The 13,811-nt window shown below is 39.1% G+C and overlaps 1 protein-coding gene across 4 annotated transcripts in view; it reads left to right on the top strand.

Annotated features, from left to right (window-relative positions):
- The window catches only part of UBE2Q2 (ubiquitin conjugating enzyme E2 Q2), a 48,236-nt gene that overhangs the window by 31,688 nt on the left and 2,737 nt on the right, over positions 1 to 13,811 (top strand). For all 4 annotated transcript variants that reach the window (XM_027657509.1, XM_027657511.1, XM_027657510.1 and 1 more), the window contains 7 exons: positions 2,194 to 2,278; positions 7,306 to 7,366; positions 9,406 to 9,496; positions 9,812 to 9,870; positions 11,091 to 11,139; positions 12,046 to 12,141; positions 13,110 to 13,176. In XM_027657509.1, the coding sequence (XP_027513310.1) occupies positions 2,194 to 2,278; positions 7,306 to 7,366; positions 9,406 to 9,496; positions 9,812 to 9,870; positions 11,091 to 11,139; positions 12,046 to 12,141; positions 13,110 to 13,176 (508 nt within the window). The remainder of the gene's footprint in view (positions 1 to 2,193; positions 2,279 to 7,305; positions 7,367 to 9,405; positions 9,497 to 9,811; positions 9,871 to 11,090; positions 11,140 to 12,045; positions 12,142 to 13,109; positions 13,177 to 13,811) is intronic.

Below are 13,811 nucleotides of genomic sequence, written 5' to 3'. Positions count from 1 at the left end.
TATGCCAAGATGAGCTTCCAAAGTTATGTATAGAAATTCAGTAGCTTAACTTGATGGAAATAAAGATGCAGTGAGGAAACTAGTTTTCCACAGGATGGTTTTGACCATCTAGCTTGTTTTTAAATTGCCTCTATACAGAGATTGATGTTCTGTGAAAAATGTAAGAAAACTCCTTTCAGTAAGAAATACAGCAGAAGGGGCAAGGATATTGCACAGCTCTGCACAGAAGAAAACCAGAACCTTGACACTTCTCCATGAAGTTTTCCTGCAGACTCAACACATTGAGTCTCAGCCTTGACACTCACAAACAACTGTAGAAGGAATGGTGATTAACATGTTAACTTGTGTAATGCTTCTTTTTCATCTCTCTGTAAATAGTGGGCATAAATAGTAGTAATATGCTAATAATGTATATAAACAAGCTTTTTCCATAAAATTGCATGTGCTTGTGTTATAGAAAGAGGAATCCCTTCACCTGATACTGCTCTATAGAGAAGGGTTTCAGTAAACTGAGAAGTGACTGGTTTGGTGCACTGTCTTTATGTAGCTTTTGTTGAATCACATGAAAGGAGTTGCCTGTTATTTGCATATTTAATTCCAAAGTTCATTTTTCATACTGGTCCGTTAAGAAAAACTAGTGGAATTTCAGTAATCTGCATAATTCTATCCAGTGGCATATGAAAATGAATAGGCTTAAAAGAATAGTCTACAGACTCTAGTGTGCAGCTAAGCATATTCTATGATGCTGCTGCACAGGGAGGACAGGAGTATGTGGAGGCTTTAGCGTCAAGTAACTGTTAATAAGAATTAAATATCAGTAAATGATAATATGGTTCTACAATTAAGACCTTGTAGAATATAAGACATCACTGATGACTTCAGGTGAATAGGGTGATGGTATAGGTATTAGACAAGGGTCACAGCTCTTTCATATTCCTCCAGAAATACTTCTCTGACATTCTGTCCAAAAAGTATCTGTTTGTACGTTGTTTACTGGTGAAAGCCCAAAGTGTTGGGGCTCAGGGTGATACCTACCTTACCTCATTTGGAGTCCTCATTCCTTTTCTGTAATTTAAATCTTGTAATGCTACCTAGTATCTCTGTTTTTCAAAAATCTTGAACCTAAAATGATGTTTTGGATGGAATATATAACAGAGAAATCAGGTAATATCTAAAGTTTAGTATCAGAATCCATCCTGTTAGCTTTGGCATTGAATTGGAGAGAGTAATCTAGGTACTTCTGATGATCATGTTGTTCCAGATAAGCCCTTCAACTTTGTATGAGGAAAAGGTTCTGTCCTCACTTTAAAGCCCAGAAGATTTGAGGCAAAATTGAATACCAGGGTCATGGAAATGTGAGCAGTGGTGATGTGTGCAGAACACATCCAGTGCAGCAGCAGCTGCTGGAAGGAGACATCAGTTACTGGGGAGCTGCTGTGTTCATTAGTTTGTCAGTAGCTGGGGGATTTTAGAGCCAATCATATATTTTATATGCATACTACTTAAAGTTGGTCTCCTTTTTTCTTTCCTTTTATCCCATATTTTTCTTTCCCTTTAGCACTGTATCTCAGGCTGAAATATTGGGTTCAGAAACTGGGTGCTAGGTTTTCTATCACTCCGAGGTGCTGAGTATACAGAAGTGAACTCTAAAAAAAACCAAACCAAAGACGTTTCTGGCCTGTGACAAATCACAAAAAGTATTTTGAGCTTTATTTACCTTAGTCTTCCTCTGTGGAGGTGTTGATTTTTTTTCATCTATTGCAAATAAATATTGCTTTTGTTCACATTTTCCAGATATACTGGTTGGTCTCGCTTCTCTGTTGCATAAAAGCAGAAGGGAAAACAAAATGTTTTGCTGTTAGAAACATACTGTGGATCCATCTTGGAAATTAAAATGCCAGAGAGATTTAGCTCCTTTACAGGAAAATACCTGTTGTACCTTGGTTAAAAGTTGTATCACCCATACCATATTGTAGTATATATTAATGTACTGCTTTAGAGGGAGTGCCTTGTTTCTTTTAAGTAATCTGCTCACTAGAATGTTTAACTATTCAAAAAAACTAATTCCCATACAGAAATGAATATATTGTTAATACCTTCCAATTAGTTTAACTTTGTATGTAAATAAAGCTGTTTGTAAATATGACTTTTCACTTATTTGGAATCTTTTGTTTGTTTGTTTGTTTGTTTCAGGGTGCAGTCTCTGGGTCAGTTCAGGCTTCAGATCGACTTATGAAAGAACTCAGGGATATATATAGATCACAGAGTTATAAAACAGGTAAAATGCCTCAGATTGCCCTTCTTGAAATACACTTTAATAGAATTCTGTTGGTGAATACTTCTGCTAATCCTTCTGTGTTTTGTTGTCCTGTATTTGTGTGTGTATCCGTGTGTGCACATATATAAAAATACATAGGTAAATTATATATAATCTCATTACATAAAGTAGTGCATTTGTGGAGAAAAGAAGTCAGGGCATACATATCCTGTAAAATGTTCTTTCTTTTTGTTATGTAAAGTCTTGTATGAAAATCAGTGGGATTGGTGTAACTATGAGAGTGCTCTTGGGGTGGATGACTACGAAGAACTCAAGATTGCTCCTGTGGGACTTGAGTTTTCAGAACAACCTGAAAGGTGTGTAGGGCAGAGGCTTTAACCTCTCCTGGAGGGTAGTACTGCTCACAGGAACGTGTTTGCTGTAGAGGGATTTGTGTTCAACAGCATCAGATTTACTTATTATGTATGATTTAACCTTAATTATGCTGCTGTTACTTCTATTATTTTGTGATGGTGTTAATCTGATCCTAAGCTCCATGTATTCCTTGGAATAATTATACAAATGACAGTAGAAAACAAGCTCGCATTTTAAATTTGTTAGAACAATGAACAGTGATTATCTTTAGGTGGGTGGTTGCCTGTTCCATTTGTTCCCTGTAGGGCCTGTATCTAAACCAGCTCAGCAAAGGAATCAGCTTATTGAATTGTCTGAGTGCTACCATGCAAGAAGTAGAAATTACATAGATTTTGGGCAAGTTTTATTCCTTTAGGCCTGCCAAAATGCCCCATTAGAGAGTCAATCTAAACTTTAATCATCTTTTACTCTTCTGAACTTCTCCCCAGATTTATTTCTAGTGGACTTAAATCTCCCTTGGCAACAGCATTTCAATCTTGTGTGAAAGGACAGAGGTGAAGAGCCCATAGGCTCCTGCTTTGATTTGTCATATTTAACTCCTAGTAAATTGTTTTATGTGCTGAAGTACCTGCAGACAGCGGTAAAATGTCCAAAGTATAAATTTGAGTAGGTAACCCAGTGTACCTGGTGTTGATCTAACACAGCCTACTTCTTTTAGGCTTTATTGCAGCTGAGTGCTTGCCAGGGTGCCCTAATCACCAGCCATCCGGTGAGGAATGGATTAGTGGGTCTAGGGAAGAGCCTGGAAATAGATCTGCATTAAGTCATGAGGGATCCTTTCCTGCCCATTTGTGTTCTTCAGGGTTGTTTTTGTGATCAGAGCTAAGGTTGGCTGTAACAAACCCACCTGCCTGTAAAGGTTGTTGTGTGGAGCTTCCTCACAAGGTGGTACGGGAGCCCCTGCAGCTGGTGTAGTGTAAGGTGAGGATTTAGGCTGTATGATAATGCCATTTCTTGGCCTTGGATTAATAACAACTCTTTAGTAGTTGCAAAAGACTGAATTATGAGGAAAAGTAAATCTTGCTAAACTGTACAGAAAGCTGAGGTTCTAAAGTGTGAGTGCAGTAACTGATTCCAGCTTGTGACCCGGGAATATGTAAGAAGCCTGCAACTGGGTGCCTCATGTTCATCTCTAAAGCATGTTAATGAAGTAGTGTCAAGTGGAGGCTGGCACTACAAAGCTGATGGTAATCCTGCTTTGAAACACTGTTCTACTGACACACTTACTAAACTTGCCAGTAAATGGTGCTGTTTGTTATAAAACTTACCTACATTCACTCCTTATGGCTTCACTTAGCCTTTGACCTTGAGCGAATTTAAGGATCGGTTCTTTCCTGTGCACAAAACCTTTTATAGCCTAGTTCTGCCTTTTGTGAGATAACTGTCACCATGGGTATGGTAGGTAACTGGCTTTTTTTAATGTCATTTTTGTTCTGACTACTTGTTCCACGGACCATTTTTCCCTTAATTTAATTTCTTCCAAAATTAAACACACAAAAGAAACCATTGTGAAACTTAAAGGTTCTGGTAATAGTTGCAAAGGAATTTAACACTCCTTTCATTTTTTGTAACACAAGGCAGAAAGTCTAAGCCTGATTTTGAGTTGGGAAAGGATCACTTTATTTAGTCTGTTTACGTGTTTTTAGGACTGACAGTAGGACTATACTGGGAGTTCTGAAGGGAATAATATTTGTAGCAATAGTCCTTTACATTTTTTATTTTCTGTTAAAATGTTTTATTAAAAAATAGTATTAAAACACACAGTGAGGTCTTCAACAGCAGAAGTGTACTGAGGGTAGTATCCATTTTAGAACTCAAGTTCCTTTATCAATTGAAATAATACTGTTCGAGTTAAGGCAAAAGATGACAAGCTTGCTCTCAACAGCAAAGCTGCTTATACCTGGGCAGTCTAGGTGAGGGACTGCCCTTAAAGAAACCAAAAATAATCTTCATATGAACTAACAGAAGCAAAAAACACTCCAGCAAATTTATTCTGCTATGAATTAGACAGTTTCATTAACCTGTTTAGGTAATGCAAGTCCTGCGAAGTTCCAGATATGAAGTTGGAGATTCACAAGGGTCTTAATGTAATTTGGGAGATTGGGGAAGGAAGGGGAGGAACAAAGAATTTAGAGCTGTGAAACGAAATCTTTTTATACCTTTAGCAGCTGTGTTGTTCATATGTAGTGATGTCCACTCACTGCTTTTATCCAAAGACTGTATAGGAGTTACTTCCAGATGTAGTAAAGTTGTCATAAATAATGCCTCTATTTTGGAATGAATTGTTTTTCTTCTTACCTTTTAATTACTTAATTTTTTGCTTGCATGGTTCTGTGTGCTTGTTTTTATTTGATCACCTCTACAGATGGCCTCTTAGAGGAATAAAACAAAAAAAAACTCTTTAAGCACAGGGAAAGTGTGTGTTTGAGAGGAATTTACCTTGATTCCTTTCCTACCTGAAGGACCCCTCAGAAACTGATGTTAATCAGATAAATACTTCTTGACAGAAACTTTTTTCCTCTTACTGTCAAAACTAAGAAAAAAAACATATGAGCTGCTTTCAAATAACACCTCTTGATTATTAAGAAAACTCCAAACAACCCCCCCTCAACTTTGCATAGTGTTGTTAAGAAGCTTCTGTCTGAAGACAGTGAGCCACCATGCTGCTGTTCATGAGGAGATACAGATACTATTTGTCTCAAAATGTGGGTGCTGGAGTGGCTGATGAAGTCTCCTGCTGTTGTGTTGAGGCTCGTGCTGGTCAGTGCTGAGCTGAGCCTGTCTCTCTGAAGAGCCCTTTTGCAGCCTCTGGTTTAGGTTCAGCACAGCTCTGAAGGGCAGCACAAGTCACTCCTTTGGGGAAGGTGGCAAAATGTTGTGGGTCTTGGAGCTGAAGGACTGGTCCATGAACTTCAAGGGTGATGGGAGGAATGGAAGGGAGTAGGGCTGGAGGCTTTAGTGAATGAACAAACTACTGAAGTTCTCTTGTGATCTGTTGTTTAGGGTAGTGTCAGGATCCTCACTGTAACTTGTTCCATTGTTCCAACATAAGTATTTTATACTTATGCTGGTGCCAAAGCTGGAATACTGAGAGGCTGCTTCTTCCAGCCTTTACTCCCATTTGGATGCAGGTGGAAGAAAATATTCTGGATACAACAGTGGAATAGATTCATCATGGATGGCAGTTGACAATGAGCAGAGTTCTGAATGTCAACTCTGTTGTTGTTACATCAGAACAGTACAAATTGAAATTCTTATAATTCCTGACTTCAACTTACATGAAGGTCAATCAGAAAATAGTGTCCTTGGATCTGGGGAATTGGAAAAAGGCCTCAATAGCTCCTTCAGTTCATCCTGGAACAGAAATGTTGTGTCTCTGAACCAGCTGCTGATTAAAAGGGACATGGAGAGGACGCTGAGTGAGTGTTCAGGCCTACGTTGTTGTTCTAGACATAGAAAACTTTGCAGTAATGCTCTTGGCTGGGCTGCCTTGTACACTCAGTAAGGAGAAACAGGCACGGGTTTTTTACCCTGTTTACTGAGTTTTGAAATGCTTTAGAAATAAAGGTGTCTGGACAGTTTGAAATGTCACCTGTACTCCAAGCACCAACGCTTCTAAGTTTCGACTGCAAGATTATCTCTGTTCTGGAATAATAAAACCCAGAAATAGATAATGCCATCCCTTGGAGAGAATGTGGTAACTGCACTGTGGTGGTTGTAGGGCCTTCAGAAATCCTTGGCAGGTTCCTGATTTGCATATGTTTTCCAAATAATTACCTCAGCAGCAGAGATGCTGTTAAATATTAGGCCAGGTAACAGGTTTTAATCCTAATGGTTTAGTGTATGTACATGGATAGTCTGTGAGGGATGAGATTAGACTTTAGAACATGACTGATACTATGTTCTAAATCTTGTTTAATGGGTAAAGATTTATGGCTTTTTCCTGGACTGCTTGTGAATTTATGCAGAGAGGAAGCTTGAATATGCAAGCAAATGGCAGATAACTTCCCTCCTTCCCTGTGAGTGGAATGCACAACTATTATGGAACATCCTTAAAACAAACAGACCACTGGAAATCACCAGCTGGCTCCCCCAGACAGCAGTTCCCTCAGTGCACCTTTCTGGCTCCTTCAGTCAGCTGTTGGGAATGTGCTCCATCCCATGCAGTATCTTCTGGGTTTCTGCTCCATACCCTGTCCAGTGTCCTGTCCTGGTGTGCCAGTGCAGATGAGAGCCTGTGAAATCCTGTTCTGCACACTCAGACTGTGTGTTAGGTGTCTTAAAAGCATGTTGGTCCTGTACTGGGTGTAAAATATACTGAGTAAAAAGAAAGCTGGACTTGCAGTTGAGGAAAGTCTGAAGGGGAAATGGTTAGGTGTCAGAAAAACATTTTGATTAATTTTTTTATGGAAGTGAAAAGACTTTTTTTCCTTGTAGTTGCTCAGAAGTGCTTCTGCTACTTGTAGTGGAGGAAGAGTGTGCTGCAGTGACAGTATCTTACCCATTGCTTACATCTACTGACAGTATTTGTACTTAAATGCAAAGAATGTTTTTGCTACATTTTACCTTGTAATGCTTTTAGTGCATAATTAATCCCATTAATATTTCTACAGGGATATATTCAGTGGAACTGGTAAATGACAGCTTGTATGAATGGCATGTTAAGCTTCTCAAGTAAGTTATTCAAGTTTTTTCATATTCTGAACAATCTGTTTTATTATTGCTGCAGAGATTCTTACTTTAGATAAATGAGAATCTCTAGCCAGAGCATATAAAATAGTGTGTTACAGTAGTAAAAGTAGTAATGGTAACTGTAGCCACTAAAGAGTGGCTCTAATTCTGATATACAGGAATGTGTAAATATGGAACTGTAGTAACTGAGCTGGCAAAAAGACAAACCCTCTTTGCACTGCCAACACAGTGTGTAATCCAGTAACTGTCATTACTGTTCAATTCTCTAAAACTGCTCCAAAATATGAAACCTTATATGATGAACATTTTTTTTTCTGGAGTTTTTAGATGGTTTTATTTTTAGTTGTTTTTAATGTCAAGAAAATGCAATTTTTAGTTTCATTCAAGATGTAAGAAGGAACAGAACTGTCTTAGTGTCATCAGTTCTTTATTTCTACAGTTGAACAGACATAGGACTGAAACTTTTAGATATCACACAAATGTGAGTTACATAATTATATATAATTTGTCTTCTCTCATCTCCTCGTGCACACAATGAAAAGCAGTACATAACTCATCTTGTTGTGTCCATAGTCCAGTAACTGTAATCCTAGGGGTGTTATATTGAAATTATTCCTGGTAAGAAGACCATCTGCCATCACACAAGGTAGAGCCTACCCAAACCATGCTGGGGGGCTGCAAAAGATGGCAGTGGATGAAAGAACTTCCCTCAGCTGAGACCTGTCCTGGTGAATCAGGACAAGGAGTGGCTGTCCCAGCACAGTGGTGACCTGCCTGTAGGAGTTGCTGCTTTGTCCTAGGGGTGAGACTTGTACAGCTGGGCCACCAGCTGCTGAAACACAGGTTTTTTCCCTCCTCGGTGTAATCAGGGACTTGTGAATGTTTTGGAGCTGAAAATGGCAGGAATGACGTGTCAGAAAAATCTGTGTCATGTAACAGGAGGCCTTTTCTGTCGAGCACCTCTAACAAAGTGCTCAAACCACTGTGCAGTGGTTGGAAACCTCTGCTGGAGTGCTGTGAACAGGCCTCATTTTCTGCCTTCAAGAAAGAGAAAATGGGCTGGATGCAGCAAATGCTTTCCAGAATGACTAAGAGAATAAGTGTTGTGTTTGTTCATCACGGCAAGAAGTGTCTGAAAACAAACAAACTGTGCAGACTGGCCAGGGGGGTAAATGTCAGATAAAAGAGCCCATTTGAGTGAGGAGCAGCACTGTAACTAGAACAAGTCACACTGACAAGCTATGGCTGGGAACGAGAGGTTTCTAAGCACAGAAGATTTCTCTTCTGAACAACTTCAAGCTGGAAGGATGGGGATAAACTGCCCAAGTAATTCTGGAATGGGATCTCATATCTTTGTGATTCCACCTGTAGCAGAGGATTGGCTTTGATAGCCTGTCAGTCCCTTTAATGTGTGCTTTGGGCTTGCTGCAGGTGTTTTTTGAAAAGTCTCTTAAAAGCTGATGGGGTGTCAGAGCTTGGGTGGGATTGACCCAGTAGTGACTGAATTAATGGTCAGGCTGCTCATCAGCAGCATTTTGCAACAAGCAGTTGTTGAAATTCTGCTGAGCAGAAGCTGCTGGATTTAGTATTTCTGCTGATGCAAATTACTTTTAACAGCTGATGCAGAACTACAGTTACATATTCCATAAAGGGTTCACTAACTGTGTACTGAAAACTAGATGACTACAGTCCTGTTAATTTTTTTCCCCTCTTTTTTTGAACATAGATTTCCAGTGAACTGAAGAGAATTAAAAGTGCTCTCTTCAAATAAACAGCTTATTTTGTGCTGTGTTGAAATAACACTTGATAGCATTGGGAATGTAGTGCACTGCAGCAAGCTTTCAGGCTGACCTCATGGCAAAGTGTTTACTTTGTAAAAGGAGCAAGAATTTTCTAGAGTTCACCTTAGATTTCAGTTTGTAAACTGTAATTACATAAAGGAAGTCTTTGAGAAGAATTACTGTTTACAGGTGGTGAAAATCTTAACTACATCCAAGATCTCCCCCTTGCTTCTCTTACAGGGTTGACCCTGATAGCCCACTGCATAGTGATCTTCAGTTCTTAAAAGAAAAAGAAGGTGTAGAATACATTTTACTCAACTTCTCTTTTAAGGTATGTGTCTGGGGGAAGAAATGCTGTGGTTAAACTTGAGGTTTACTGTGGAAAGTGAGTGAAGTGACCCTCAGCTGTTACTTGGGTAAAAATGGATCTGTAGCATAAAAAAGGGTGGGGGGGAGGATACTGCACTAAAGCTTCCCAGAAAATGCTTCTTTTTTTTCCAGTACTGTGGAAAAGTGATTTTTGACAGAACTGAAAAATTGCACTATTTCAAATCTGATTTACCAGATAAGGCTATTGAAATACTTTCTGCTTAGGAAATAATTTCTTAACCTATTGTGTGTTTTTTTTTTTTATTGTTCTTTTCAGGATAACTTCCCTTTTGATCCTCCCTTTGTGCGAGTGGTGTCTCCTGTGCTCACAGGAGGGTAGGTTTGAGTTGCCCTACAGAAATTGTACTTTGTGGTAAAAGTGTCACAACTTGAAAAACTCTGTGCCTGCCCTGCTGTTCCAGAACTGGCCTCTTTGTGGATGGTTGAGTTGGTGCTTTGAATGGGTCTTGATCCCTGTGTTGCCTTAAATTTGCTGTATAGTCCTAACTGGTTCTCTTGCTGTAACACTACCATAAAGATTTTGTGTAAAAATCCTTGAATGCTAATCCAAACCCGCTACATTTAATCGACACCATGCTCCAAATGTCATCTAAAGCATGTTTGAAGTGCTGTCTGTGGCACAGAAACTCTTATATATCTATGGAGAGAAGATTAAATTCACCTTCCAAGGCTTTTATGCATCTTCTGGTGACAGAAAATGATACCTGCATTTGAAAATGCAGTCTGTGATAGCTGATCCTGATTTGATTTTAATTGCTCTGTGTCTTTTTTGAATTCAAGCCCTGGTTAGTGCAGTTAAATAGCATTCATGAGGGGTGCTGCTGTCTCTAAACTAAACGAGCAGAACACCAGAAAACACTCTTTGGATTCTCATTTTGTTCTACTTGGACTTTGTAGAATGATCAAAGAATAGCTTTTCAGCAGTCATTTCCCTCTGAATGGTTTGAGTGCCTTGACCCTAGAGCAGACCACATTTTGGGAGTGGTCAGTTCTACTCCCTTGGTCCAGGTTTTGTGGTGCTCAGGTCTTCTGCTGAGTCCCAGTCAGCACAATGCACGATGAAGTGTTATTGAAATTAGAAAGGAGTTTATAGGAAAAGAGCAAGCGAAGATCTGCTTTATCTCATTTGATTTATAGGTGCCCCTGTATTGTTGGAAATTGTGTTAAATTTCTTTACAGAATTGACTGTTGTTGGCTTTTTTGAACTACCCATCAGTCCTATGTAGCTTAGCCATAAAAAGCAACTTTTCTTTTTTCCAGTGTCTCTGAGCAGTTGTGCACACTAGATTAGTCACTGGTTTTAACCAAGTCTAGTTAGCAAACAATTTTTTTTTTTGTCTCACAATGCTAATCTTCTTTACTTAAGAGTATAACATGGCTCACTAGTTACAATATATTTCTGGTTAAAGGGCACTTCAGCTTTATGAACAAGGAATTTAACAAACGAGCTGGCAAGAGCTTAAAGTGCAGTGAGCAGTTGCATCTTTTTACTAACTGCTGATGTCAAATATATCTTCTTTCACCTTTGTTTCTAGGTATGTCCTAGGTGGAGGTGCATTATGCATGGAACTTCTTACTAAACAGGTGAATACAGGCTCTGTTATCTGGATAATAATAAAACATGCTTTAAAATAATAAAAATAGGTGTTTTCCCTGAGTTGAAGAATTCCTGTGTGGAATAAATTACACGCTCCAAAGGGAGCATGGTGGAATAAACCTCAGTCCCACAAGATTTGCCTTGCAGATCTTGTGTGAGATCTTCTTTTCTACCTTGGGTGGCTTACAAGAGATCTGAGGAAGAGGCAGAAGAAGTGAGAGCACATCACCTTTGCATTCTCAGAGTTTCTGTGAGGAAGCCAGTGTGAAGAGGGAGTTCTGGGGAACAAGACACATTGTTTTCTTTTCCAGAAGTCTCTTCAACTGCACAGAGTCAGCTCTGGAGAAGGGAGGAATACAGGAGATTCTAGGCATAGGTTATTCTTGTGTAGACAGAGGGATTTTAAATAAGTAAATGAATGAAGTAACTATCTGCAGGCTCTGGCAGAAGCTCTTGTGAGCACTGGAAGGTAGAGCAGTGGCAGAGATGAGCAATAGTAGTCATGGGAGCAAAATTCTCACAGCTCAGTGAATGACTTCATTAGATATCAGTCTTTTCTGCTTCTTGGAACAAGAAGTTGTAATTTCTGTTGTGATGTTGCTGAAAATGTGTAAGTGCTGTAGGAATGGAGCTTTTTTGTTTCTGTCTTGCTGTATTTTGGAAATGTGTGATTCAGCCTTTTCATTTTCCTTACAAGTTCTTAGTACTAATACTGTGTATCATTTTACAGATTTTCTGTGGAAAATAAAAGTTAACTGAAAACAAGTAGTTAAAAGTAAAACTGGAGTTCAGAAAAAAAAAATAATCCCAAAGCACACATTCCAAAATAGATTTACAGTGTGAGCACAAGAAACAAGTACATGTTACATGTTAATATTCCCTTCCTCCTCCAGGGCTGGAGCAGTGCCTACTCAATAGAATCAGTCATCATGCAGATCAATGCCACTTTAGTCAAAGGAAAAGCCAGAGTACAGTTTGGAGCCAATAAGGTAAATGTGCTGTTTATCAATTACACAAATCACTGTTAGGCTTCCATTTCTTTGTTGACTTGCACAGATGTTTAATGACAGAATTGTCATTGCAAATATATTTGCATTTTGAGGTGTCTTGATGTCTAGTGCATGGGTATGAGTATTTTAGAGGCAATTAAGAGTTTGTTATGTAATTATGAGCATATGAGTTTGATAAAACCTTGGGATGGGCAGGGGTTTTAAGTAGTTAGACCTTACTATCCTTGCATTGGCAAGGGAGGGAGGGAAGGAGGATCAAAATTGGGAGTATTTGGATGTTCTGGCTCTGAGAAGGGCTGTAGATGACAGCCAGGATTACAATACATTCATGGTAAGAAGTTCTCCTATTGCTGGAGACACCTGCAAAGTTTTATGAGAGAGGGAAAAATAATAACATGCAAATACTTCAAAGCTCACCATTCAGCATTAATTGAAAGCACAATTCAGTTCAAGTGTGCATGCTGGTAACAGACCGTAACTTAAAAGACTGTGAAGAATTAAATGCTGCTTTCAAATTATGTTTTAATTTTTAAGACAGCAAAATTGTCGCTTGGGTGTCTGTTAAGTACCAGTTCAGGTAAGATGTAAAAGCTTATGATCACAATTCTGCCTAACCCAGCTGAGCAGGACAGAGTTATGGCAGGGATTGCCTGAAGCCTTCTGTTCTGCTCACACATGCTTCTGACTCACCCCAGGTTCTGAACCTTCTGACAGGAGGGACCTTCCCAGCAGCAGGACTCTACAAAATACTGTCATTATGACAGAGGAGAAATCAGAAAATAAGGATATTTGTCTTGACAACCTTGTACTGGAAAGCCAGAAATGTTCCAACATTGTGCATGGGTTTTATTTGTAAGCCCGCTGTAGAGTTTCCTTGTAGAAGAACTATTCTTAAGTCTTCCATGTCTAGATGCAGGTTTTTATGTTGGTTTTTTTTATCCTTTCAGAATCAATATAATCTAGCAAGAGCACAGCAGTCCTATAAGTCACTAGTACAAATCCATGAGAAAAATGGTATGTATATTCTTGTGACTTTGTCCTTGTCTGCAGAGCACCCTGGGAACTGGTGTTTGACCACAGAGAAACTGGAAGTGACAGAGTGTCTTATGTTGGCTTGGGAAGACCATAAATGGTGTTTCCTTCTCCTCTTGCACTAGGAAAACAAGAGTGCTTAAAGGAACTTGACTGCAATCATTGCAACTTCTCCAGTTTGCATGAAATGTTTCCACGTGTTTCTACTGTTTCTTGAAAGGCAGCTCCATTTTGTTTTCAGCCAGTTGGACTAGGAACTTTGTTGTTACTGTAGCTTTAAAAGGGACTTATTTATTAGGGAAATATCTACTGGGAGCTTGTTCCTTCCTTGAAAGGCTTTGTTTCAACGTGGCAAGACCTTAGTGCAGTAATCATTATGGAAGTGATAAAATGGAAAGAAAGACCTGAGACTGAAAAAATACAAGAAGTCCAAGTGAGATGTCCTGGATGGAAAACTCTACAACAGAATAGGGAGACACCTGTGGTTTTGGTTAATTTTTTTTTTTTTACCCTGTTTTTACCCTCTGCAGTAGTCTCTCTGCTGCATAAAAAATTACTTCAGGTGTAATTGCATTTACTTGTGCCAGTATGAGAAGACAATAAATGACCCGAGGCTT

The sequence above is a fragment of the Corapipo altera genome, unplaced genomic scaffold (genome assembly GCF_003945725.1).
Source record: "Corapipo altera isolate COAL_440 unplaced genomic scaffold, ASM394572v1 308, whole genome shotgun sequence".
Classification (NCBI taxonomy): Eukaryota; Metazoa; Chordata; class Aves; order Passeriformes; family Pipridae; genus Corapipo; species Corapipo altera.
The sequence above is the reverse complement of the archived record's forward strand: the minus strand, read 5'-3'. Positions and strand labels throughout refer to the sequence as shown.